We start from the raw sequence: 26538 nt of genomic DNA on the forward strand, positions 1-26538 counted from the left end.
ATGCTCTAACTACAACATTTTTCTATTTATAAATAAGGAAACCTACTTTGCTGAAATTCACTTATCAAGGTTGGGTCTGGAACCAACTAGCTGCGATAAAATAGCCATTAAAGTACTGTAATGTAAACAGTTTAATGGAACAGATACTAGAATGTAAGTTGTAAATATAGGTCAGTGCTTCTGATAGTGTTTAGGCCTGACTGCAAACCACTGATTTCCAGTATCACCCTATCCAAATCAGCACTCATGTTCCTTTATTAGTGATACAATTCCGGTAAAATGTAGCGACTTTAATTTTCAAGGTGTCCTCCCACTGTAATTGTTTGATTTAAAAAAATGCAAGCATCAGCAATAATCACACATGCATTCATATTTCAAACATTTTATTATTTTCTCCACAGTAACTTGGAAACAACCTCATAAACCAAAGCGTAAGAAAGAGCATGCTCGGGCATGCAATGATGTCACAACATGATGATGCCACTGGGTGCGAAGTATAAAACATACAATAGTAGAGAGTTGGTTTTCGTATTATTCATAAACTTTCAGTATTCTCTGAGAGTTAAAAGCTAGCATTTATTTTATCACTGCTCTCCATGTCTCACATAGCCTTGTGTTACTCAACAAAACGGACGAAAGGGAACAAACTGACACCAGATTGAGCTGAACAACCATGCGGAAAAATCTCATCTGGCCCGAGACAGACGTGTCTGGAAACGACACAGTGGAAACCCCGCGTTCCCTTTTTGAACGGCCCGACGAAGATACAGAGTCAAAACAGTGCATGCCATTCCTGGTTGAGGGGCGAGTGTGTGCGGACGAGTGGAGGTTACTTGGCTCCTCTTAGCCTGTCAATTTTGGTGAATTTAGTGAATCAAAAAGAGACACTCTGCATTCTCTCCAGCTCGCCCAAAAAAGTGTCAAACTGGAATAATAATAATGACACATACACATATTATAGTATAATTAGTGGTCATAACATAACAGTCTAGAGGCTATACAAAGGGACATTCTGAATTCTCCTCAGCATGTCAGCAGATAAATGAGTCGCCATGCCTATGTGAGTCCATGTGCAAAGGAGTGCCAACTTAAGCATTTCTTTTGAATTCAGGAAGTTCCTTGAGTATAAATTTGAATCTCAACTTACAAAATGTTCTTGGATCAAACGGGATGGGACCTATGTTTACCCAGACCCAATGTAATGTGGGAAGGTGACCTCAGACAAGTGCACAACGCAATCACCGGGATGGAATCTAAAGAAATGCAGACAGAATGGTGATGTTAAAGGGATTGACGATGCATTTTAATCAATGTCCCAGGCAGCCTCATGCAAAAGTCGCAAGTGGGTTTGGAGAAATGAAAGAAAGAAATCATGGCTGAGCCCTTTAAATGGATCTACTCTTGCAGCATAGTTCTGTATGTAGCGCATAGTGAGGACCATGGGGGTAAGAAACTGGTGAATGTGAGCAAGATAAGAAAGGTTGGACAGGAAGGAGGGTGAGTTTCATGCTCGTGGTTAGCATGTTTTATAATCAGGAAACATCGGTTTTGTATCTTTGACAAAAAAACTGTCCAAAACTGCTTTTGCCAGCCCGTTTAACAGTATGCAACGGACACCCATGCACGTGTCCAAACACGCCACGGTAGTGTAAAGCTACCACCTTCACTTTCTCATGAGTGTTATTCATTCACCTTTCCCACGATTGGAAGCTAAAAAAAAAAAAAAAAGAAACATGTGACAGGAGCGACGATCACGCAGAAATGTCACCGCTGAAACCGTCATTCAGGCCAGAATGTCCATCTCAGTAGGTTACAATATAATATACTGCAGTCGATCACACCTGTATAAGCTTAAATAAAGAAATGAATGAAAAGAATTGCTACTCCGATATTGAGTAAGATGACCATCACCACCAGAATGGAGCTGGAGCCCTGAGAGAACAGAAAGAAGAAATTAGTCATCGTTACATGCGCTCTCTGTGAGGAATGCTTGTACAAAGTGTAGGAGTGGGCGGATCCAAACTAAAAGTATCAGCATCGGATTGAGGCTAGCATGATGAGATCGATTCCAGTTCTCTTCCTTGTTTATTTTCACAAACACTGCATACAGTGGAACCTCGTTTAGCGCCCGCCCGGGGTTTTTTTTTTGGTTAACGTAAAAAATGTACTCCGCAATTTTGCCTCGGTTAGCGTACAATATGTTGTGTTGTTAAAGGAAAACTGCACTTTTTTGGGAATTTTGCCCATCATCCCCAATCTTTATGTGAGTCATATGAGACATACACACGTCTTTCTCTTTTCTGTGCATTCAAACAATATAAAAACAGCTCATTACTGCACGTGAGGGACATACTTATTCCGCCTATAAAGTTGTCTGAAAAAGTCTCCAAAAAGCGCCAACGACGCTCCATTTACATATAATGTGACATGTATATTAACCAAGCTACAGTGACATTGTTATTATTATTATTAACTTTGTTACGCCGATCGAACTACTTTACTGGCGCATTGACACTTCGCCGTACCACACAGAGTAGCTACGAGCCGGCTCGCGACAAGCTCCACAACAGACTCGCCCGCAGCGCATCAGCGCCGCGCTCACAAAGCCTCAGACCACTGCCAAAAAGTAAGGCTACATATTTGAGATGCCGCCAGCGCTGATGTCTTTTTATTTTTGAGGTTGTTAGTTTGAGTTTGTTTTTGAGTTAAACGCTAGGTGTAGGTGTTATGTGCTGCTACGTGAAATCAATGCGCAGCGAAAGGAAGTTCCGGTAATGAACAAAATATGCAAAGTACTGCAAGTTTTCCATATCATCCTGAATATACTTGTTACTACATGGTCACAGCATGTATATAAAACCATACAACATTGTTGGAGGTTTTTGGAGTTGTTTTAATAGCGGCCTTGATAAGCAGCATAGGTGGTTCCCATTACGTGCAGGAAAAGAGAGAGCTCAAGCTGTCTCTTTTTTATCTGGTTTTGTATTTTGTATTAGAATGCACAGAAAAGAGGAAGATATATGCACTCATGTCTCACATAAAGATTGTGGATGATGGGCAAAATTCCAAAAAAAAGTGCAGTTTTCACTGAATACACTGCGTGAGTCTTACTGTGTTGTTAATGTATTTTTAATCACAAAACGCCCTTCCTTGTTAGCATCCCATTAGCTAACTTACAAAATGGCAACCGGAACCGGATGTTACGTCGCTCATCTATGATTTCATCAGCGGTTGACTGTCAAAAATGTTAACACAAAAGATGTTTTCATAGTTTTACAATTACAGTTTTACATGCATAAAACAATTCCAAATGCATATAAATGACAAACGAAAGAGATAAAATGAACATTTATTGACACGTAAAACTATAATGGTAAAACTACAAAAACGTGTTTTGGCTTTCTGGAACAGATGATTTGGATTTACATTATTTATTATGGGAAAAAAAAATATTCGGTTAACGTCTGTTTCAGTAAGAGCCAGACCGTCTGGAACGAATTAATGATGCTAACCAAGGTTAGAGTGTATGTTTTGTGTTGTGTCGTCATATTGTTTCATTGTTTATACGGTTATGTAATTTACATACTCAGAGAATAAGTTCTTATTTTGCACAATTGACTTCATTTTCAATGTAATAAAATGGAAAAGTGTCATTAATCCGTTCCAGAAGGTCCCACTCTAACTGAACGGTACACTAACCAAACCAATTTTTTCCCATAAGAAGTCATGTAAATCCAATTAGTGTAATTTCCGGTGTTTAAGCTGCACCGACTACATTTACAGAGAGAAACAGATTTGTTCATATATAAGCCACACCGGATAATGAGCCGCACATAAAATCCACGTCATAAAATGGCATATAGTGGCGCGCATGAGTTCGTGAGGACCAGGTAGTTCTTTATTTGACAAAAAAAAAAAAAAATCAGGTAGAGAGCAAACACTTTTTCACACCACGGTGCTGTATGTACTGTACAGTATATAACTGCCACACCGTGACTCAGATTCCATCTTACATTATCCGTCATTAGTGGTGAGTACCTATAGATTTTATATTTTAAATGTGTTTGATGAACGTGTGTGAGGCATATTAATGGGAGAAGGGGAGGGTTCTGGAGCTGAATCTAATCTGATAACTACAGCAGTCACTCCTCCTGCAAATTTTGATTCCAAATCGGAGGGGAAAGTCAACGCTAAGCTGGCAGTCGAGTGTCAAAAATATCAATTCTTATAGACGTCTCAATTACTCGCTGATTTTTGGCATTCGCACACCAAGGGCGGAACTGGACTTACTGAGTTTGATTTGGGGGTGAGAAGCTCTCCTTCCTGCTCCAGGGCGATGGGCTGGGACTGAAGCGGCGGGGAGAGGGTGAGGTCCCGATGCAGCGGCCATTCCTCAAGCTCCGCCCCCACACTCAGATTGTCCAGCATCTGGACGGAGTCCACGGATCCCTCTCTGACTGGCCTCAGACCTCGGGATCGCAGCCTGTTGTTTTTGGGTGCCGGCGGTTCCTGAGCCAGCCCCTGGGACATGTGCGAGTCCGGGCACTGAAGCTTCATATCAACGGTGTACTCATTCATTCTCTCTTCGTCTCCCTCTGTGAGGCGTGAGTGGACGGGGCTCCACCTAAGGGTGCTTTCTGCAGTCCAACCCTCGGTGCGGCCATCTTGCCTTTGGTCAATTCCAGCATTCTCGCTAAGCTTGTGGTTGCAGGGATTGTGCTGTTTTAGATGGTTGGAGAAGGCATGCTCTCGGGGGTGGTAACTGGAGGCAACGTGGTCCTTGGGATTGTGATTGGAGGAGATATAATCTTGGGAGCTGTGATTGGCGGAAGCATGCTCAGACGTCTTGTGATTGGACATGTTATGTTCCGAGGCCTTGTGATTGGACAAAATGTGCACCTGCGGCCTGTAGTTGGAAGAGATTCGTTCACAAGCCTTGTGGTTGCTAGAAGAATGATCCCATGTTTTGTGATTGGATGACGTGTACTCCCTTGACTTGTGATTGGAAGATGCATGCTTGGATGACTTTTGGTTGGACAAAGAGTGCTCCCACGCTGTGTGGGAGGAAGTGTGCTCCCGGACCTTGTGATTGGACATGGATTTCTCGCGTAGCTTGTGGTTGGACAAAGGAGCTGGGTCATGGCCATTCATTTGTCCCTCCTGTTCTTCCAGCAGAGAGGGTGTGGTGGAGCGGCTGCTGCATCCCCGATCAGGGTACATGTCATCTGCCCAGTTGTTTGCCTCGCCCTTCAGCAGGCCCATCCCTCGCGACTCGACCAGCACCTGGATTTCGGCTCCACCCTGATCGTCCACGGCGCTCTGTCTCATGAAGCAAGCATTTCTGGGACGATGGACATGCTTGGGTGGGCTGCGGGGTGGACAGATGGGGACATTCAGCACAGGGCTGAGCTCGGGTGTTATTACAGGCGGGGTGGTGTCCGGAGTACACAGCTCCGGACTGTCTGTTCCTGTGGAGATGACCTCGTGGTCTTTGTCCTTGGTGTCTTGGTGCTGGGGCCTCTGACATTCGAGCCCTTGAAAAACAGTTGGACAATAACACCAATGAAGTGATCTGGCAAAATTCCACAGAGAGCCAATTAGATTGCTAGCGTGTGTGTGTGTATGTGTGAATATGGGGGCTGTGTTAATAGCTTGCTGTGTCACAAAAGAAAAGCAACAAAAATGACAATTCGGTAAAAGCATTCAAAGTTACATTCAGTCTTCAAGAGTACGATCCATTTAAAAAATTCATCAAACCGAACGCCTCCCTCACTCATGGTGCAACAAAAAATAACACAACACCTAACACATGTGGAAGCCATGATGCAACTGCGCCACACGGACTACGCGTGTGGTGAAATAAACTTACACTGTACAAAACAATACTGTTTTATTGCACCCAAGGCATGTTGGCTAATGTGGCAAGCATGCCTTGTGGATTAGAAATGAAACTACTTTACCGTGCAACTCCACAATGCAGGGAAAATGAGATGGGTTTTCTACCAATCAACGGTCTAATTATGGAGATTATAAGCACAATATGGCAGGTTTTCCCACAAATAAAAATGTTTTGATCAAAAATCTGCAAATTTGCGGGTTGTGAATGCACCGTATACCTACAAGCCACAGTTGCACGGTCATATTCATTTGGGGCTTTTAATTGTTTATTTGGACCATTCTTTTTCTAGAGGGGATCTCCAACACAGCTCTTTAAGGATTTTTAAAAACAAGAACTGGGTACACAAGCTCAAATATACTATATGCACACAGCTTTTAATAAGTGGTGGTGAAGGGTCTAGATATACAGAGGCATCAAACTCATTTTCATCGAGGGCCACATCACAGTTGCCCTCAGATACCCCTTTTCCACTGTGACGGATTCGGAGCTGGTTTAGAGCTGGTTCTCAGAGCTTTGGTTTTCCATTGTCATGGTTCCACAATTGGTCTTTCTTGGTTCAACTCTGGCTCCAAAAGCTTCCTGGGCCGAATGGATGAACAGTTTGCATAATAAGGGGGGCGGGGTTACCTAAAAAAAAGTCAGCAAATTACCTCTATCTTTATTACATTGCATTGTAAAAATATGTGATAAGTTAAACAAGTAGTTCTAACTACAAGATAAAAGGTGGAGGCTGGAGGCGAGTCGGGATGTAATTATTACGCTGTCTAGACTTTAAGAGGCGCTAGCCAAGATAAAATATGACAATTATTTTATATTGATGAAGTGATGGCCAATTTTAAATGAGCAAATTAAGAATCAAGTTTATTTGTAGTTCTAAGTGTAATTAAGGTGTTTTTCCTCATTTTTTGTCTCTCCTACGATGTTCTGCTTTTTTCCTAGGGTATCTTTAAAATGCATCAAATGCAAATAACATACAACTTAGCCGATGACGTAATTTAGCGACTTCTGGTGACTTCTAGGACAGCCGATAGCTACTTTTCTTACTGAGGACATAGTGTTTCCGTCCTACCCTCAAATATATCCAGCACCAACACCAAAGTTCGCTAGAGTGGAAAAGGGGTAGGAGGGCCACCTGTAACTGTGAAACCCTACATGTCTGTGAATATTGTCATTTATCCAGGTCACTGTATTCTCAGGGCATTGAATCAATGCCACATGGACTGTTCAGGTTGTCTTAGACAATGTTTCACCTCCCGTCCGAGCAGGTTTCATCAGTTCATCCTCAATGACTAGATAGGACAGCTCTAGTCTGAGGAGATGCTGCAAAATCCAAGCATTTGTTCTGTAAGGTAGAGGCATGCCCGCACCAAGACTGGTTACACTGTTTTGCGGTTCAAAATGACAGGTACAGTGGAGTGAATCCTCTGCCTGCCAACGACAGTTGTTTGGGTGAAATGAGGGTGATTCCACCCAAACCACCGCAACAAAAATTTCAAAAACTCCAATTGCACGCAGTACAAATTTTCTGTCAAAATTGAACACATTTTTGGCGTGCACAATGTGGCGAACCAAATCTGGTTTGACATCTGTGTTCTAGAATGTCCTTTAACCAGAGAATGCCAAGCCCTATTAACTCGTTTGTGATCATGATAGACTGCAGCTGATAGTTCCTCTTTCTTATCCTTTTTTTCCAGCGTAAAAATCAAATTGATCAATGAAAACTGGGAAAGTCCGAGAAACTCAGTAAAGGATCTAGTGTAAGAGTGTGAATTCTACAAAGTCTTTTGGACAACTGCATTATCCAAAATCATCAGATCATCAGCAATTAAATCCGTTCGGATGTGTCACAACTTTGTCTGGAAAAAGACCAAATCTGTCACCCTCAGATGAAAAAAAAATGGTTTGAATGTTCAATAACTACCCAGGAAGCATCAAGGCTCAAGCCTGCAATAAACTGGAAACTGCTGGAACACCAGTGTCACTGTCAGTGTCATCATGGGGTTACACAGGGTTACATTTACAGTGTAATCCAGGTTGTGAATGCCAGGAAACTAACCAATTTAAATTAATTCAAATATCCAGACAGGATTATGCGTGTTTCGGGCTCTATGATTTCCGTGTTAACAGAATCATAGACGACACTGGATAATAAAAACGAAATCTACTGTTAAACACAGGATCTTGTGGAAATTGACATAATGCGAATGAAATGCTATCATCGTGAAGAGAAGGAACATTTATGTGGGGAACTATTTCCCCAGCGGACTCAATTGTAGCGTAATGTCCTCACAAACACTAACCCGCCCCCTTCCGAACTGAACGTACCCAAAAGACCACATGTAACGCCGGCAAAAGTTGGCGAAAAAACTTTGAAACTCACCTCTTACAGTGGAAGCCGACTGGGGGGCTGTCCACACGGAAATGTTTTCAGGTCACAACGGCAAAGTATGTTATCGTTTCAGCCTTTCATCCACACTGAAACAGCGCTGTGGGTGTCTTGAAATGGTATTTTTTCAAAACGACTTCCAGAGTGGGAAAATCTTAAAACTGTAGACAACCAAGCTGCTACTTTCTGATGACATCATCGCCCCATCGCCATCACGTGAGCAGAAGTGACAAGCCGACACGGCAACATAATGTCTGAATATTTCAACTGGCATGACTCACGCCAGTCAACATTCTACTGATATTTTGTCGTCTTTTACGCCAAAATCACCCACAGAAGTAATTCCTCTTTGTCGTCAGTCTAAACAAGCTGGATGAACTTATGCGCATGCGTTCTTTCTTCTTCTATAGTTTTTTGTTCCGTCTGCGTGTCTTTTTCCAGCGCCACACGTAGGTGTGCCTTGTGTATTACATAGTTTTCACCCGGTGATCCGTTCCCGTCTGGATACAACTATTTACTAATCAGGCACTAATCAGGACAAAAATTTGATCCAAACCACCAAAAAAATTCCCAGGAATGTTTCCGTGTGCAGAGGGCCTGTCTTAGCTTAGTTTGGCACAGCATGCTAACATCACCGTGTTTTGTTTTACCGCTTGTTAATATAAGGGAGCGTTTTAGGATGCCTGCTGACGTGAAATAAGGATGAGAGATCCATTTCTTCTTGTACCCAGCTCGTCTTAAGCATCAACAGCCACACACGACACACTTCCCACCTTCAAAATAAAAGCGCTGCACCGTGCATTGCACATGACTAAATTAATGACTGTGTTTTTATTCTGCCTGGCATTAGGGATGTGAACGATAAACCGATGCGACCGGATAACCGGTTTGAGGAGCTAACGACTCAAATTAGCCGATACAAGAATGCTGTATCGATAATAATCGGCCATAAATTTTAGATTAATTCATTATGGAGACATGCACCGGGTATCGCGAGAGAAGCAATCGGTTGCTAAGTAGCTAGCGCTGGCCATTCGGCCGGCTAGCTAGAACACTAAACATGTTTGGATTAATTCCAAGAAGGGTGCAAGCAGAATTCACCAATCATATGATTGTTCACCCACTAATAAGGAACGTGATCTGGGTTGAGCCCGTCGTGAAACAGGTTACTTTTACCCTATTGATGATCTGTTGTAATAGTAATCATTGCTTGAGCAGCCAGACCAACAGAGGCGAGTATGGTAACTTTTCTGCTTTGTAACTTGATTACTTTGAAATGTTGAGCCTGGAGTGTTGAAAACCCTATGCTCAGTCTGAAATGTTGTACGATTAGCATTATTATGACATTTTGAGTATGGCATTGTTTACTGTTCCATGATAAAACAGCATTTTCATTGCACTCATGTGGCAAATACTTCTATTTACTTATCTGTGCTCAGAAGAGATGTGTCATTATTTAAGGGGCTTTGATTTATTTTGTATTATTAATTGGGCAGAAGGTTAAGACTTGTGTTTTTTCATTGTTATATTTTATATAGACAGATAGGTCAGTAGATAGGTAGGTACGTATGTAGACGGATGGATGGATGGATGCTTATTGTCATTGCACACGGTATATAACCAGACTTAATTTGGTGGCTCCGCTTCCATTTCAAGCAACATTAAGACATGTTAAAACGAAATGTTGCAAATCCAAATTTAACAGGTATAAAAATAAAGATATAAAATATATAATGTCAAATATTGATCCCATCAGTGTTTAGAGCTATTTTTGTTGTTTTTGTTGTTATATTCGTCCAAACAAATGTACCTTTAGTTGTACCAGGCATTAAAATGGATCAATAAACTGAGGAAACAAGGGTGGTCTAATCATTTTTTCCATGACTGTATATCTGAGCCTGTATGTATAATTTTCACCCTGTGTGGATTAGAAAAAAAATCAACAAAATTTGTGCACCCGAGGCTTTTCAAAAATATATGAATAAATAAATCATGACATTTCTGTCACGCTTTTCAGTGACACCACTCTGGTGCTGCAGGTGAGCTACTTATTGGCCTCTGTTTGTTTTGGGTTTGGTTTCTCAGGTGTTTCTCATTGTAGGGCCACCTTGATGGGCGAAGCTACCGAACGAGCCACAGGTGTTCCTCATCATAGCTGCCTCTTTATATTCACACCTGTGGCAACAGGAGGGCGTTGTTTGATTGACCTTCATGGACTCATGCCACAAGACATCGTCATCTTTCCAGACGCATTCTTGCTGCCCGTCTTCATCCTTAACTTACACGGTAGATATACCTGTATACTGTCTTATTTTATTGCCTTCCTGCCAGTTCGGTAGCTTCTCCCAGTTAGCCCTCCCGTTTGGTGTTTGGTAACTTTATGTTCGGTTCCCTTCCTTCGTGGTGCTATTTTGTTACTGTTTGCCCTGCACCATAGATTTTTGTTGTTACCCCTTTTTTCTTCTTTCTTGCTGCGGTGAACGAACTATTAAAGGACTTCCTTTTTGACACCACCCTGCTGGTCTGCCTTTTTGGGTCCAACCAAGTTCACGGCGTGACAATTTCGTGGTTGAATATGACCTATTTTTAGTCAAAAAATTATGTATATGTGAGCAAATTGTATGTATTTTTTTGCCTAAATAAAGCATTTTTAAGGGTAAAAATGGCTTAATGAACTAAAATACAAATACAGTATAAGCCATACAGAAGATGCATTGAGAGATGTTGTAATGATACGAAGTATTCTACACTTAATGTTAATGTTTGGTGGGACAAACAAGCACTGCACTTGATCGCCGGAACAACAGACTTTTATTGCACAACTACTACAACTACTGTTTCAGCCGTAACCCACGCCAAGTTAAAACTCTGACGCCCCCCTCCCTATGTCACTTCCTGTCCACCCCCCACTCAGCTCCGCTAACATCAGAACACATTTACATCAACACACATGAGCACGAGTCTTATTTATGCCTCAAATGGCTTATCTCTTATTATGTCTACTATATTGGGTAATACGAGTGTTATTTCATGTTTAGAGGGCTCTAAAATTGTATTTAGAAGGTTGTAAACAGGTTTTCTATGCTCTACTTACAAAAATATTTTATTTCTACATAAGGAGTCATACTTTCCGGAAATTCATTCATGACAGTCGGGTCTGGAACCAATTAACCATGATAAACGAGGGATTACTGTATAGTTATTTTATTAGTTTTTGTATAAAGTTATTACATAATGTAAATGTAGCTTAGATAGCAAGTTATTGTGTGTAAAGTGTGTTTGATGTTGATTGTACCTGTAATTACTCACTTATTTGCAGGATTTTAATTTTGTAGTAAAAGTATTTATAATGTAATTCAGACTTTTTGTTCATATTTGTAATTTGGTGACTATGTAAACAAAGTGACACGCAATCTCACAAATTGCAACAATAACTTTTGTAAGCGCATGTAAATCGCCGATTGTGGGTGGCCGCTGTTGAAAAAGAATGGTTCAAAGCTATCATTAAACATCCAAAATGGATATAGTCATGCTCGTGGTGAGGGTATGCACACTTGTGACACTCTGCAATAGCTTATGTAGTTAGATTAGAAAATCTACCACAATATAATACATACAGTACATCCATCCATCCATCCATTTGCCCTAAAATGTCCATAGGTGTGAATGTGAGTGTGAAAGGTTGCTTGTTGTTTGTGAAAGGCTCTGAATGAGCGTAGTCCACTCACCATTGCCATAGATGTGGAAGGAGGGGGAGAGCTCTTTGGCAGCTATCCGGGCCAGTCGACATTCCTCCATGGCCTTCTGTGCAACTCCCTCAGCTGCCTCTGCCTTTCCCCGAGCGTGGCTCATTCTGATGGCAACAGTTGGAAACAATGCACTCATACACTGACAGGAAATGAATGGCAACAGGCGGATAAACAGCAGGGGTGTCCAAACTTTTTCCAGCGGGGGCCACATAGTGAAAAATGAAAGGATGCCAGGGCTACTTTGATATTGTGTAAAGTAACACATGTATATATGCTAAGAAGTTATATGTATTTCAAGAACAAAAACTGCAACTCAGCTTTGTGAAAAACAACAAAAAACATTATTGGTATGAACTTTGGTCCTTTTTTCCCACTTTTTTTCCCCCAAATATTTCAACTTTCTTTTTAAATCATTTTTGTAAATTTTCTTTTCCGAATATTATGACTTTATTCCCATAATATTTAATCCCATAATAATCTTGTACAAAACCCCTAGTTCATAATTCCATTTTCCATTTATTTTCTTGTTTACCATTTGTATTGTTAATTAGGTATACTTTCATTTCCTTATTTTACTTTTACTTTCTGTTTTAAAGAAATGCTATTTAAAACTTTTCTTTGTAAATTTTCTTTTTGTAATATTATGACTTTATTCCCATAATATTTTAACTTTTTTCCCAACCATATTTTCCAGAAATTACAACTTTAGTTTGTTTTGTTTCTCATAATATGATTTTTTTTTTAAATAATGTATTTTTTTCAACTCTATGCTACTAAAATGACATTATTTTCCCTCATAATATTATGAGTTTATTCTCTAAAAATTGTGACTTTTTTTCTGTTAATAGTTATTCTCATAAAAATACAGCTTTTTTTTTTTTCCATTTCTGCTGTTGTTGTTTTTGTCAACTTTCTTTCTATTTGTAATTATGACTTTATTTCCATAATATTTTGACATTATTCTCATAACATTATACCTTTTTCCGCAACCTAATTTTCCAAAAATTACAACTTGAGTAGTTGTTTTGTTTATTTATCATTATGACTTCTATCATGAGCTGTTGTGCTGCTCTGCTGCACTCTTTGTTGCAGCACACCACCGACTCATGTGGGAGGAGCTCATGCACACCTGCAATCAATTGTCTCCTGGACTACTTAGACCCTGCTTTGTCACCAACCTGTTGCCAGATTGTCTTCCCATGCACGCCTGATTCCTGCTCTCCTAGTCTCGTTTTTCAGCAGTGCCTTTGGTTAGTTTAGTATTTTTTGCTCCTGCTGCTTCCGTGTTACGCAGCGTCCTTAGTCTTTTTGTTGTTGTATTTTTCCCGCGGCTAGGCCCAAAGTTTATGTTGCACTTTTTACCTGTTGGCATTTTTGATTCCTGTATATTTTTGTGGACTTGTGAATAAATCTTTGCTACACGGACACTAGTCGCCTCTCTGCATCTTGGAATCCTAACTATCGGCTATTTTTACCTTATTTTTGTGAGCTTCTGATTTCTCCATTTTTGCTGTTTTTTTTTTTTTTGTAGTTTTCTTGTTCAATTACATTTAATAATAAATAAAACAATTTTTTTTTTTAAAGCCACAAATGACCTCCGGGCCACATTTTGGACACCCCTGCCTTAAATGTTCATCTCTTTTCATTTCTAGGTATTTAGAGAGTCAACCGCTGATGACATCATAGACGAGCGACGGAGCTGACGTCCGCTTCCGCTGAACTCAAGTACTTCTACATTTCAAAAGAAAGGACTGCATACATGCCCAACCCTTACACCCATGGTTAAATAATGAATTTATTACCTTGACATGGCAATTTCAGCTTTCTGCTTGGCAATTTCTGCAGCCTTTTCAGCAGCTTCCACCGCTCTGTCTACCTTCTCCCTGATTTTACTGGCCCTCAGGGGAATCAGGTTTTTGCGCTTGCCGCTCACCAACATGTTCTGCTTGTACTTTCCCTCCTCCTTGGTGCCGTCCGGGAAGGTGGTGCATCCATACCCGTGTCTTTTGTTCCCTGCCCATTCGCCTGCGTAATGAAGGCCGTCTGAACGTCGACTCACCCCCCAGCCGGCCCTGTGGTCACTGCGCCACTCGCCTGCGTACATTTCTGTCACCGTTGCATCCACCGGGGTGCCCTGTTCATTCTCACTAGCATTGGAGTGGATGTCAGACGCAGCGGAGCTGACTGTGCTCATGCCAGCCTCGCTGCAGAAGGAACTTTGCTTGCTGAGCTGACTGGCCAGGGAGCTTTTGGATTCAGAGCGTCGTAGTTTCAGGCCGCTTAGGATAGACTGCCGGAAGCGGCCTTTCCTCTTTCTCTGGCGTTCAGCTTCACTTGGAGCAGTCAGGGCAAAGCCACCTCGGCCCACCGGGCTGCCGGCCAACCCAGCCACCACTCCATCCGTGGGCGTGGTGGCTGTGCCATCCTCGAACACAGTCGGGGGGCCGTGGCTGTGCTCGGAACGGAGGGAGTTTATGGATGTTCGCAGGGGGAAGAGGATGACGGCCGCCATGCCGTATGGCACGCTCTGCCGCACACCGTAGCCGTGACGCATCCCACCCAGCCACTGGCCCTGGTAGGTTCCTGACACACACACACACACAGAGTCAGAAGGGTGACAAGTATGAATTTCTTCCATGACACCATCACTGTCAAGTTCTTCATTTTTAAAATCGTCCAGCACTGTGTGCAAACTTGTGGACTCCTAATAAATAGGCAGAAAAAAGATATTGACCCATAAACATTAAAGGATGCAAGGGTCACTTTATTTTGTAAAGCAACACATGTAGATATGCTAAAAAGTTATTTACATTTCAAGAAAAATAACTGCATCTCAGTTTTGTATAGATGAAATTGCATATTAGTATGAACTTCACTTTTTTCTTTCCATTTTTGATGTTTTTTTAAATTAATAAAAAAAAAATTTTTACATTTTCGAAATATTTCAACTTTCCATTCATTCATACATCCATTTTCTATGCCGCTTGTCCTCACTAGTCTCTCGCGGGGGTATGCTGGAGCCTAATAATTCAACTTTCTTCTGAAATAATTTTTGTACATTTTTTTTCTCAAAATATTCTGACGTTATGCCCACAATATTTTTACTTAATTCCCATAATTACTCTTTTTTCTTGACCTAATTTTCCAAAAATTACAACTCTATTTTGTTTTGTTTGGTTCTCATAATATTAGGACTTTATAAAAATAACAAAATTACATAATTTTTTCCTCATATTATGAGTTTATTCTTGGAAAAATTTGACTTTTTGAAATCGTTACAATACGACTTTTTTGTCTTAATATTTTGACTTTATGCTTGTAAAATTACAGCTGTTTAAAAAAAACCAAACTATTTATACTTTGTTCTTATAAATTTTATCATCATATTATAAATTTATCCACAACCTCATTTTCCAAAAATTGCAACCTTATTTTGTTAGTTTCTCATAACATTACGACTTTAAAAATAATAATGTATTTTTTCTTTAATATTTCAACTTTATGCTACTAAAATGACATTATTTTTCCTAAAATGACATTATTAATTTTGACCGAAAAATGAAGCGTTTGGTAAAAATGTGTATTGTTGCCTGGATATACACTACATGGCAACATTTTGTAAGTTTTTGAGAATATTTACAGAGTAGGAGGTTGGCGCCATCACCTATCATCCACTTATAACAATGTATTGACATCTCTTCCCCCAAACCACCTACTGTTAGACAGGACGGTCAACAACAACAACCTTATTGTGACCACCCCCACCCATGGGTGGGTGTTGATATTTTGTCTCTCTGACTGCTCGTCTTTGGCAGTAAATTTACTAAGGCTGACTCAAACGCCAAAGATGTTAACAACTTAGAGTAGCAGATGAACACGAACTCTGGCCAACATCTGTGTGCACGTCCGGCACTCATGGAGTGACAGTGGGGATGGCCAATCACACGTGAGTACGTAAACAGCTGAGCGAATCAATGAGCCTTTGGGCGGTCTAAAGCAAAACAGGCTTCAGTTTGTGCGTCTGTTTTCCGCTTCGTCCTAGTGCCTGACATGTTCCCATTTAATACATTGTTTTTGGATGGTGAAAAGTACAGGGGACCAAAACTGCCTTTTGAAAAAGTGCAGGGGACATGAAATAGAAACTGTCTACAGTGGATCCCCATACATTAGGTGATTCAACGTTCACGACCCAGCAAATTCGCTGATTTTGGGTAAAAAAACAAAACAAAAAACAAGAAAACATCTCATTAACTTAAGTTGGTAATAATAATTAAGTACGTGATAATACAGGTAAAATGTACAGCATACATGTACCACTGTTAGAAAGCCCACAATTTTTACATGCTTACATATTTATGCTTCACTGAAAATGTGTTTTCGTCAAGCATTGAGATTTTGACCTTTCTTCAGTGGTCCTTGTGTGCTGTGAGGCTGCACCATGACACCGATTCCATCTGTTTATGGATCATCTTCCATTATCAATCAGATCATCTTACATTATCATTCACTAGTGGCGAGTACCTATACATTTTGTATATTAAAATGTGTTTAATAAGTGTGTGAGGCAAATTTAAGGCTAAAGTCTGAGTGCAGGTCCTTAATAAGGAGAAGTTAAAAGAGACATACTTTACAATGCATTTTTTTTTTTCCACAGGTGTCTTAACATGTCTTTGACATGCTTTTGGTGAAATGCCCCAAGGATGAAGAACTGGAGCACACCTAAAATGCTCTCTAAACAGCCTTGTTCAGAGCAGCCGGTTTTGAGGGGTTTTCCTGTCTCATGCAAATGAGACACTGCCCACCCCGCCTTCCTCTAATACCGTAGCAGTCGACATGCGTCAGATGTGCGGCCCCTTTAAGGGTGAGGGAGAGACTGGTGGCATTGAAATAAATGTTTCACCCAGAAAAAAACAACCAGTTTTATTTCTACAAGGGAATCAGCCCTGAGGTCAAGACATTGCAGACCTCAGGCGGCAGACTCCTCTGGAGCCCCAACAGGAATGGTTAGCAAAATCTGGAAATAAAATCCATCCACTTTGCGCTGATGTCCCGGCAGGGAGATGATGTAACAATATATGACAATCCAATATATTTATCCCACTTGGTCCACTCCTGTGCACGCCCAGGGCTCAAATCACGCTGGGATGAGAGTCAAGAGCGCAAGCTATCGAGCTAAAAGCCAGAGCTGTCAACTTGATGTCCAGCACGACTCTTAAGGCATCAAGTCATGAGTGGAGAAACTGTGGGGGTGGTCTTTTTTCACTCTATCATTTGGACATGCCGTGGCTGACTTCATGTAGTGTTAAGGTAATGTGATGATGTTGTAACGTTATGTCTCATTAATATTGTGTGTCATTACCGAGGCCTAGTGGCCAGAATACTACATACCTATAACTTGTGTTTGAAAATTTTTCGACTAATAATTGGTCATAGTCAACCACAAAACAGCGATAATTAAGTAATTAAAAAAAAAACCACGATAGAATGAGGGAGCGACATTCGAACCACAATATAACGAGGGATGACTGGCCAAGCAATTTAGAGTACAGTTTTCTATTATATGTTCCCTTTAACATATAATTTTACACTGTTTATTCCAAAAGGAAGTATTAAATCATATGCAGTTACCAGTGTTGGCAGTAACAGCATTTAAAATAACGGTGTTACCAACGCCTTTACTGTTTGCCAGTAACGGGTAATCTCGGCTCGCTCAAAGACATGTGATGTTTGTGAAGGAGTTGAGTCTTTCGAACGGCTCTTTTAAGTAAATGATGTGAAGTAATTTGCTTGTAACACTAGGACTGAGCATCGAGCATCAATGGGAACAGGAACTAATATTACGATACTCCCGGGATCGTTCATTTTTTAAAATTTCGATTCCTCATTTTGATGGTCAACCAGCCCTGCAGGACGGAAAAAATGGCAGCATAACACCAACAAAGAAGAAGCGTCAGGAAGCATTTGTGTTCATCAATTTCAACCATGGGCGGTGTGCGACAGTGCTCGAAAGTTTGGCCGAAATTCTGCAAGCAAAATGAACGGTCGGTGCAGTGTAACATTTGCAACGGCAACATATCACGCAAAGGAGAGTGCGACACTAACATGATTAAACAACCCTGGATTCACGGTGTGCAGAGTGCCCTGTTTTTGACGCCGGACTTCTTTCAACCAGTCAGGTAAGTAAAACAATAAATTATGTCAACCTTATGCCAACATTGAAGCAGCAAAGAAATTATACTTTATACTGCGAATTTGGTGCTTAACAACAGGATGTGTGTAATTGTTTTTTCATGAGGTTTTCAAAAATAAAAATCAATTGTGAACGTGTATGCTTATGTAAAGAGACTTCAAAACATTTATGTTCAACTTCAATGGTTTGATATTTATACACTGGTTGAAAATAGCCGTGTGGGAAATTCATAGTAAAGTAATTTGTAAAAAGTTAATGTAATTATTCATCATTAGGAACTGGAATCGAAACGAGAACTCAAATTCGGAATCGCTCAAATTCAAGATGTAAGATACAAGAACAAGGCATTCTTATATGCAACTGGGAATCGGTTCTCATTGTTCACTTCAAAAGACTTGTTCGTCACATCTCTAAGCCACACAAGAGATGACAGTGGCGAGCCGGAGCGGACTGTGTTGTTCAAAGTGTGGTTTTCAGAATGTAAGTACAGGCACTACCTCAACCTCATTGATGTAAAAGGCCAAAACATACATGTGATGTGTACTTTTAGTGATTGTCCGCGTCCGTAATATATAATAATATACTATATATAACTAGTGGGGTCAAATGATTAAAATTTTTAATCAGATGAATCACATCTTTCAAATTAATCGTGATTAATCACCATTTGCAACAGTGTCTAAAATATGTCAATTTTTATTAATAGGGAGATAAATGGCAAGACAGGATTATACTGTATATCGAGGGAAAGGCTTCTTGAGACGTCATCTGTACTTCTGTGAAGAAGGTGTCGGACGTTTCGCTCCTCATCCGAAGAGCTTCGTCAGCGAACTAATAAGTGCTGGTAGCCTAGGCCTTAAATACAGTAAGAGTGGGCGGAATTGGTGTGCCAACACCCTCCTCCTATTGGTTCCTTACACTAAGCCTGGGCGGAGTAGTGGTATAATCCTCTCCTGCTATTAACACCTCCGATAAAAGGGAAGTGTCACTCCCTGAGTTGGGTATGAACGACTCTGATACTGGCTCGTTAGCATCTATTGTTCTGGCTCGGCCCTGGCTTCACCTCATTTGCAAGAGTAAGAGCTGTGGGTTTTGGTCTATTTGTACAGTATGTATCAACAGCTCCAAATAAAATGACAATGTAAATCAAGCTAAAAGATAGCGCACGACTAAAAATTTATTTGCCTAACACTAGTCTGTAATACTAGCAGAACATTTGACTCACACCACAACCATGTTATTATGAGCAATGAGGGGTTGTGTTCAAAGACACATCATTTAAGCTGAATTCACATGTTTTGTGTGTATTTTCTGGGATTTCCAAGCACACTTAAATGCTTGTAGGAATATCTACTTAGCATTTTTATTTGTCTTTCTGTTTATCTGGGCGGCAGTGGCTCAGGAGGTAGAGCTCTTACGTGTCACTGCTGTTGTGTCCTTGGGCATAAATTCATACACCAGTGCTGCCCACACTGGTGTATGAATGTGAATAAATGTTTGGTGGTGGTCGGAGAGGCTGTAGGCGGGCATTGGAAGCCACGTTTCTGTCAGTCTACCCCAGGGCAGCTGTGACTACAGATGTACATTACCTCCACCTGTGTGTGAAAGAGGAGTGAATGAACAATGGGTACAACGTGAAGCGCTTTGTGTACCTTGAAAGGTGTTGTATAAATCAAATCCGTTATTATATAAACCACACATAAGAGACATATTGTTGTGATGTTCGGATTTTGGAGTGTCTGTGAATGCACCTCGAGAATGAGGAAGTGTTGTTTCCAGGACGAACAAAGACGTGTTGTGAGCTGGTGGTACGTAGAGTATATGGTGTTGGAATTACACTGCTGTTGTGTTCAGGTCAGAATCAAGTTGTAAAAGAGTGTCTGCTCTCATTACAGAGGGGTGTGGCTTGCCATAACGCACACGTGTTCATTCCGCAAAAAAAAATAATCTAATTAAGGAAATAAATTACTTTTTTAAATTTTTGACAGCTCTAATAAGAACTACTCCTAATTACTAGTCTTAAGGTAATTACCTCAACACTGCTAGTTATAGGCAAGAAACTGAACAGTATCTCTTCAGCTTCGCATCTCATTAAATGAATCTACTGGAGGTCTCAGCCTCTTTCTTCCACTAAAAGGTGACTTGTGATTCCAGATGAATAATGCATGCATGAAGAAAGATGTTAACACAAAGATGTAAAATCAGCCAAAACTGAAATTCTGATGTAGGTCACATCATATTTTCCTGGCACTATGGCAGCATGAATACCACTTTAAACACATTGTTTATGCATTATTACCTTTCAGAGTTTTCTCCTGTGATCCCAAGCCATTAACTCCGAAGGAACTTTTTGCAACACTTTCAAATCTCTTGTGCCTGTTAAACGTTTCCCAGGTTCATCCAAGTTGACTGTGTATTGTTGCATAACACACAACACAACACAGTCACATACTGTAAATCTGACTGGCTTGTAAGAATGAAAAAGCAGATCCGAGACTATGAAGAGTGGACTGCTGCCGGTTTCTGTGGCTGCAAGCTAAATATAATGAAGCTATTGGTGTTTATTCGACGGTACGCGCCACATTAAATGGCCGCTAAAAGGCAACATGTTGCATTGATTGCGCGCAGAGAGATGGAAGAACAAGGATGGTCCGTGTCTCGTTTTCCCAGAGGATCGCTGTTGGGTTAGATCTGTGTATAATTAGTATGTAGTATGTAATTGGGGCACTTTCTGTGCCCCAATTAACAGTATACTGTATCTTATATTCATTTTCAATTAGGCCACACAAACAGGAACTGATGCAAACAAATCCCTTACAAAACCCATGCAAACATTACGGAAGAGCGTAAAAATGATTTACTATACAAGACTACGTTCATCCCCTGTCAATGCGTGCTTCAAATTCAGCTGCTTCACTCTCCCATTTTTTCAAAAATACATTAATAAGTCATGCTGTTTTGTGGTTGAATACAGCCGATTATTAGCAAAAAAATGTGCAAATTTAAGCAAATGTTATGTATTTTTTGTCTAAATTAATCATTTTCAAGCATAAAAATGGCTAAATGAAGTAAAATACAAATATAAGTCATTCAGCAGACACGTTCAAAGACGATATGATGATATGTAGTATTGTACATTGGTCACTAGGTGTCCGTAATGTTACTGTAATATTCGGTGAGACACACAATCATCAGACTGGATCACTGGAACCATAGGCTTGAATGATATCACAACAGGCACAATAACGCCAAACACTGACTACTGTTGCGGCCGTAACCCACGGCAAGCTAAAACTCAACTCTGGACCCCTGATGTCACTTCCTGTCCACCTGCCACTCTGCTCTCCTAGCATCAAGACACATTTATAGCAACATACACAAGTGCAAGTCTTATTTCTGTCTTAAATGGCTCATTTTCTCTTATTATGTCTACTATATTGGGTAATATGAGTGTAAAGGTGACTATAGGGGTGTTACTTAACGTCTAGAGGGCTCTAATAATGTTAAAGACAATATTTACAAGGTCGTAAACAGGTTTCCTATGGTCTATCTACAGAAAAAAAAATTGTCTATTATAATAAATCCTACTTTGTGGAAATTCACTTATGGCAGCCCGGTTTGGAACCAGTTAACCTTGATAAACAAGGGATTACTGTTATAAGATTAAAATAACATTAGGACACCAGGGGCTTTAAGTTTCAATCACATTTGTTTATAAAACTGTAGGAATTTCCTCATATAGCGGCCGGGACTGTTTTTTAATTAACTACAGAGAGTACCAAGTCATCATTAGGAACAAGGTGTTTATTACAGGAAGGCCTGTATTTGTACAAATGCATTGCATATTATTAAATAACACAGTAGAATCCACTTGAGTCAACCCCTTTATGTTGCCCACCCATCTATGTCAACCAACTCATTAAGTCCCGGTCCACCGTGTTCTTATTACTAAAAAGTGCCCACTTAAGTCGACATACATGGTGGACGGTATTGTTAACTTCAAAATTATCTCTAAGCAGCGTGAAGCGACAACTTATGGTGGAGTCACAAACACTGACCTTAACTGAGGCCTGCAGTTCTTTGAATGTTGTGGGGTTTTTTATGACCTCCTGGATAAGTTGTCGCTGCGCTTTTGGGATATTTTTGGTTGCATGAAACATGCAAAAAGATATGAAATCAGGAAGTGGGCAAACACTTTTTCACACCACTGTTTATACAGCGAAGTGAATCAACTACTTGATTCCCTCGAGCCACTCATCACAGAGCACATGGGCAGACATGTGCAACAAGTTGCATCCGTGAGTCAGTGGGAGTCGAGACTTCGTCTAGCACCTGTGTGTCAGTAAAAGTCGAGTCTTTGTCGACCTGTGAGTCAGGGAAACTAAAGCCCTCGTCTAGCACCCGTTGAGTCAGTGAAACTAAACTCAAGTCTTCGTTAACCCGGGAGTCAGTAAACCTTAATTCTTCGTTGAGGACTCCGTGAGTCATTGAAAGCCGAGTCTTCCTCAACCCGTGAGTCAGTGAAACTAAAGTCTTTGTCAAGCACCTGTGAGTCAGTGTAACTAAACTGAAGTCATCGTCAACTCTTAAATCAGTAAAATTCCAGTCTTCGTCGAGCACCTGTGAGTCAGCGTAACATGCAAACTGATCGTTTGTTTTGTCAAGTCTGTGATGCAGCTCAGGTAGAAAGGGGAAAAGGGTTCTGGAGCTGAATATAAACTAATAATTCCAACAGTCACTTTTACTGCAAATGCTCATCTGATATTGGAGGAAAACGCCGACGTCAAGATAGTGGAAGGGTTTAGAGGGGGAGAACAAGCTGTGTGTCAAAATACACATATGGGCGTATCAATGACACGCAGTTTTTGGCATTAGCTGATGGTCCCAGGTTGTAATCCCTGCGAAAAGTGGGAATCTACTGTATTTATATATTATTAAATATCCATCCATCCATTTTCTATACCGCTTCTCCTCTTTAGGGTCGCAGAATATTATTAAATAGTTCAAAAATAAGTTTGGTGATACAATATTTTTAGTATTATTATTATTATTATTTTACAATATTATTTACTTTACTTCGTGTTTGATTCTGGTTATAATCAACCAATTAAAAGCATAATCACAAAACAATCAGGGATCTTGAAAAAATTCACGTAAAAAGGGTATGTATCAGGATCGACATTGGCAATACTGGCCCTTTATTTACATGATGTCGGATCGATACCAAAAATTTGTTGTAGCCGATCACCCACCACGAGTGCAAACATACTCTAAAAGAGAGTTTTTACAGGGTGCTGTCCGTGGTGCTGAAGGCAAGGAGACGCGTGTGCTGTGTTGTGTGCTTGGAGAGAAGGTACGTGCTGTATTTCTCCGTCAGCGTTCCTTCCCAAGACCAGAAGATTGGGGCAGACCTGTAGCGTGACGCAGTGTTTTTCCTCGAAACCCATATATAGCATCTAGTTTATATTGCCTATGTTGATCTTTCTGAATGTAGTAGCTTTGCAAACAAACTGCACAAGCCTGCGTCCCCTCCACTTACTGAACTCCAACATCCGGGTCAGCCGCACTGTATCTGTCATTAAGTGGCCTAAATTAAAAGTAAGCAGGTAAAAGACTTCAGGAGAGCTGTGCTCGGGTCTCTAGTGACACGCTGACCTGCTGTCTCTGTGTTACCATGGTGACTTTAGCACAGAGGGTGTGATGCTGAGTGGATGAGAGATGTGTTGTGATCTTGTAATGGTGTTTCACTTCCTGTGTTAGCTTTTTCTTTTCAAATGAATAATACAGATACAACCGTCCTGATAGTTATGGATGTGACCCACATTCTGTCGTTCAACTTGAAACAACAACAAGAAAAAGTATACTGGGATTCTAACAGCGTTAGTAAACCATCTTTACCTCCATCAGAGTAGGTTTCCGTGCCATATCCATCCTGCAGACCGTTGCTCCATGTCCCCTCGTAGCGGGCACCACTGGTCGTGCTCTCCAGCTGCCCGTAGCGGCCTTTAAACCCTTGTGTCCATTCCCCTCTGTACTCCCAGCGGCCCTTGCTCTCCACTCCGATACCGTGCCGTTTGCCCTGCGCCCAGGTGCCCTGATAGCTGTTCCCGCTGGGCCATGTGTACACACCCAGGACCTCAAAGCCATGACTCCACGCCCCTGCGTACTCACCCTGACCCTGTGGCCCCGTGCAGACCCCTCTGCCGTGGGCTTTTCCCTGCTCCCACCCCCCGCAGTACGACCCCCCATCATCAAAGTCAAACCTGCCTCCAGTGGACATGCATGAAACACGTTTAGGCAAATCCTTAGAATGTCAAGAAAAAGAGCAACAGAGGCCTAGTTTACTCAGAAGTAGCAAGTAGGGTGGAGGCCTTGCTTGGATCCGGTACCAGGGCGGCACAGGCCCCCGACTTCCTCGCCTCTAAATGTGAAATAGACTTTCTTGTTCGGAACAGCCGGAAGGTTTGACAAGCATCATCTATGATGTAGTAGCAATCGAAGCCTCAGCAATATGAATACAGCTCTTCAACGGGCTGCTTCCCATGGGCATGTAGGCTAACAGTGCTCCTCATCCTCGTCCAGTTCCTCCTCCACCCTCCACGCAGTTGGGGAGCCCGTTGCCGGCCCGTCGTCTCAGTCCAGACAAGCGAGGGCTCGGCTTTTCCAGCAGTCCCGGGGGCCCGCAGAGTAGTGGCGGTGGCAGCAGCAGCAGCAGCAATCGAGCTTGGTTAGCTACGACAGCATCCCAGCATCCCTGCTGCACCTGGACACAGGGCAAGGATGCTATCACACGAGTACGTCATTCAAAAAAACAAAAAAAGAAACCAGAAGTTGAAAGGATTTCTCTATAGTGCGGTCTGGAAAAAAGACATTCAGGCGATGATCCGAGTCGTTACCACAAAGACTCCGAGGCCAAAGCAAAGTGTGATGATCTCCGATTTCCTTCCCCTCTCTCCACTCTGCTGTGATCCAAAGAGGAGGCTCTCCTTAAGGTGCCAAGAGAAGCAGAAAAAAACGTTCCTCTCCTTTGCCTTCTATCCTCACGCCTGCCTATACCAGGATTGTTGTCGTATCCCTCATTTCCATCAAATCATCTCTCTTTTTTTTTTGGCCTCTCGCTATTATTCCTATCTGCCGTCTCTCTAAAATCTACTCATTACAGGACTGTTCCACCCCAGCCAATACCCCTCCCCCACACACACGCACACACGCTCCTTCGCTCTTAAAGCGATAGACACAGAAGGATGCTGCCAACAGCAGCATGGATGGAGCTCAGTGCACTCTCCCTGTGGGAATACAGCCTGCTTTTCCTAATTATCCAGCCTCGTTTTACTCTCTCACGCTCCTCCTCTCAGACTCAAATCCAGATAGTCAGCAAACTGGTTTGTGAGGTCAGTGATCCTGTGCTGCTCGGCCCACAGCGAGATGTTGCCAATCGTTGAAGGAACTGCTTGACCGCCTTTGCCCATGCTTGCATGGGTTTTCTCCAAAACATGTTAGGGTAACTAGACTCAAAATTGTGAATGCGAGTGTGAATGATTCTTTTCAGACTTGGTAGTGTTTTTAAATTGGTTGGTTTCCTGTACAGCTGCAACAATTAATCAATGACTAATCAATTATCCAATTAATCGATAACTATTTTGGTATGTGATTAATCATTTTTTTTATTTTAAAATGTAAATATCTCCCGATTTCAGTCTCACAAATGTGAATATTATTTTATTTCTTTAGTCATCCATGAAAGCAGACCTATTATCTTTGTGTTTTAGGTAAAGAAGATATTCACGCACATCAGCTTTGACTCTGGGCAACAGTGATGGACATTTTTGCCTCTTTTCCATCAAAAGAGCGTTATCAAGGTCAGACAAAATGAGCACGACAGTCGGTGAATGTGTTTTTATGTGGACATACATTACAACCTTGGTTAGCGTCATCAATTCGTTCCAGACTCCGACTCTAACCAAAACGGATGTTAACCAAATCAATTTTTCCCATAAGAAATAATGTAAATCCAATTAATCTGTTCCAGAAAGCCAAAAATGTTAACACAAAACACGTTTTTATAGTTTTACATGCAGAAAACAATTTGAAATGCATATAAATAAATATATATAAGTGATGAATGAAAGGGGTAAATGAACATGTAAGGTTACTTTCACCTTCATTCAAGATGTGATTCTTGACGTAACTGAAAACAGGAAGGTGGTGGTGGTGGTGGTGGTGGTTGATCTCGCTGCCACATTGTGTCTTTGGCAACAGTCACGTCTTCAATGAAGTAACTTAATGGCTGTGCAATCAGTGGTATATATAATAC

The 26538-nt window shown here is 41.2% G+C and overlaps 1 protein-coding gene and 1 long non-coding RNA gene across 2 annotated transcripts; one reads left to right on the forward strand and one right to left on the reverse strand.

Annotated features, from left to right (window-relative positions):
* Nucleotides 1–226: 226 nt before the first annotated feature.
* Nucleotides 227–25411, reverse strand: jph3a (junctophilin 3a). Its single transcript, XM_054771807.1, has 5 exons — nucleotides 24123–25411; nucleotides 13837–14617; nucleotides 12014–12138; nucleotides 4291–5534; nucleotides 227–1932 (listed from the first exon to the last, which is right to left on the reverse strand). Exons 1-5 carry the CDS (start codon nucleotides 24502–24504, stop codon nucleotides 1852–1854), a joined length of 2613 nt encoding a protein of 870 aa, XP_054627782.1. The 5' UTR covers nucleotides 24505–25411; the 3' UTR covers nucleotides 227–1851.
* On the forward strand, nucleotides 2526–10798 carry LOC129179046 (uncharacterized). The gene is made up of 2 exons (XR_008569878.1): nucleotides 2526–2626; nucleotides 10387–10798. It is a non-coding gene; the product is annotated as an uncharacterized LOC129179046 (long non-coding RNA).
* Nucleotides 25412–26538: the final 1127 nt, after the last annotated feature.

The sequence above is a fragment of the Dunckerocampus dactyliophorus genome, chromosome 3 (assembly GCF_027744805.1).
Source record: "Dunckerocampus dactyliophorus isolate RoL2022-P2 chromosome 3, RoL_Ddac_1.1, whole genome shotgun sequence".
NCBI classification, from domain to species: Eukaryota; Metazoa; Chordata; class Actinopteri; order Syngnathiformes; family Syngnathidae; genus Dunckerocampus; species Dunckerocampus dactyliophorus.

Excerpts from the sequence above, each read along its gene's own strand:
- jph3a (XM_054771807.1), bottom strand. The coding sequence starts at position 24,504 with ATGTCCACTGGAGGCAGGTTTGACTTTGATGATGGGGGGTCGTACTGC. Across the intron at positions 12,139-13,836 it reads GCTGAAATTGCCATGTCAAG|AATGAGCCACGCTCGGGGAA; the intron begins GTAATAAATTCA and ends TGTTGCCATCAG. Across the intron at positions 5,535-12,013 it reads CTTCCACATCTATGGCAATG|GGCTCGAATGTCAGAGGCCC; the intron begins GTGAGTGGACTA and ends CTGTTTTTCAAG.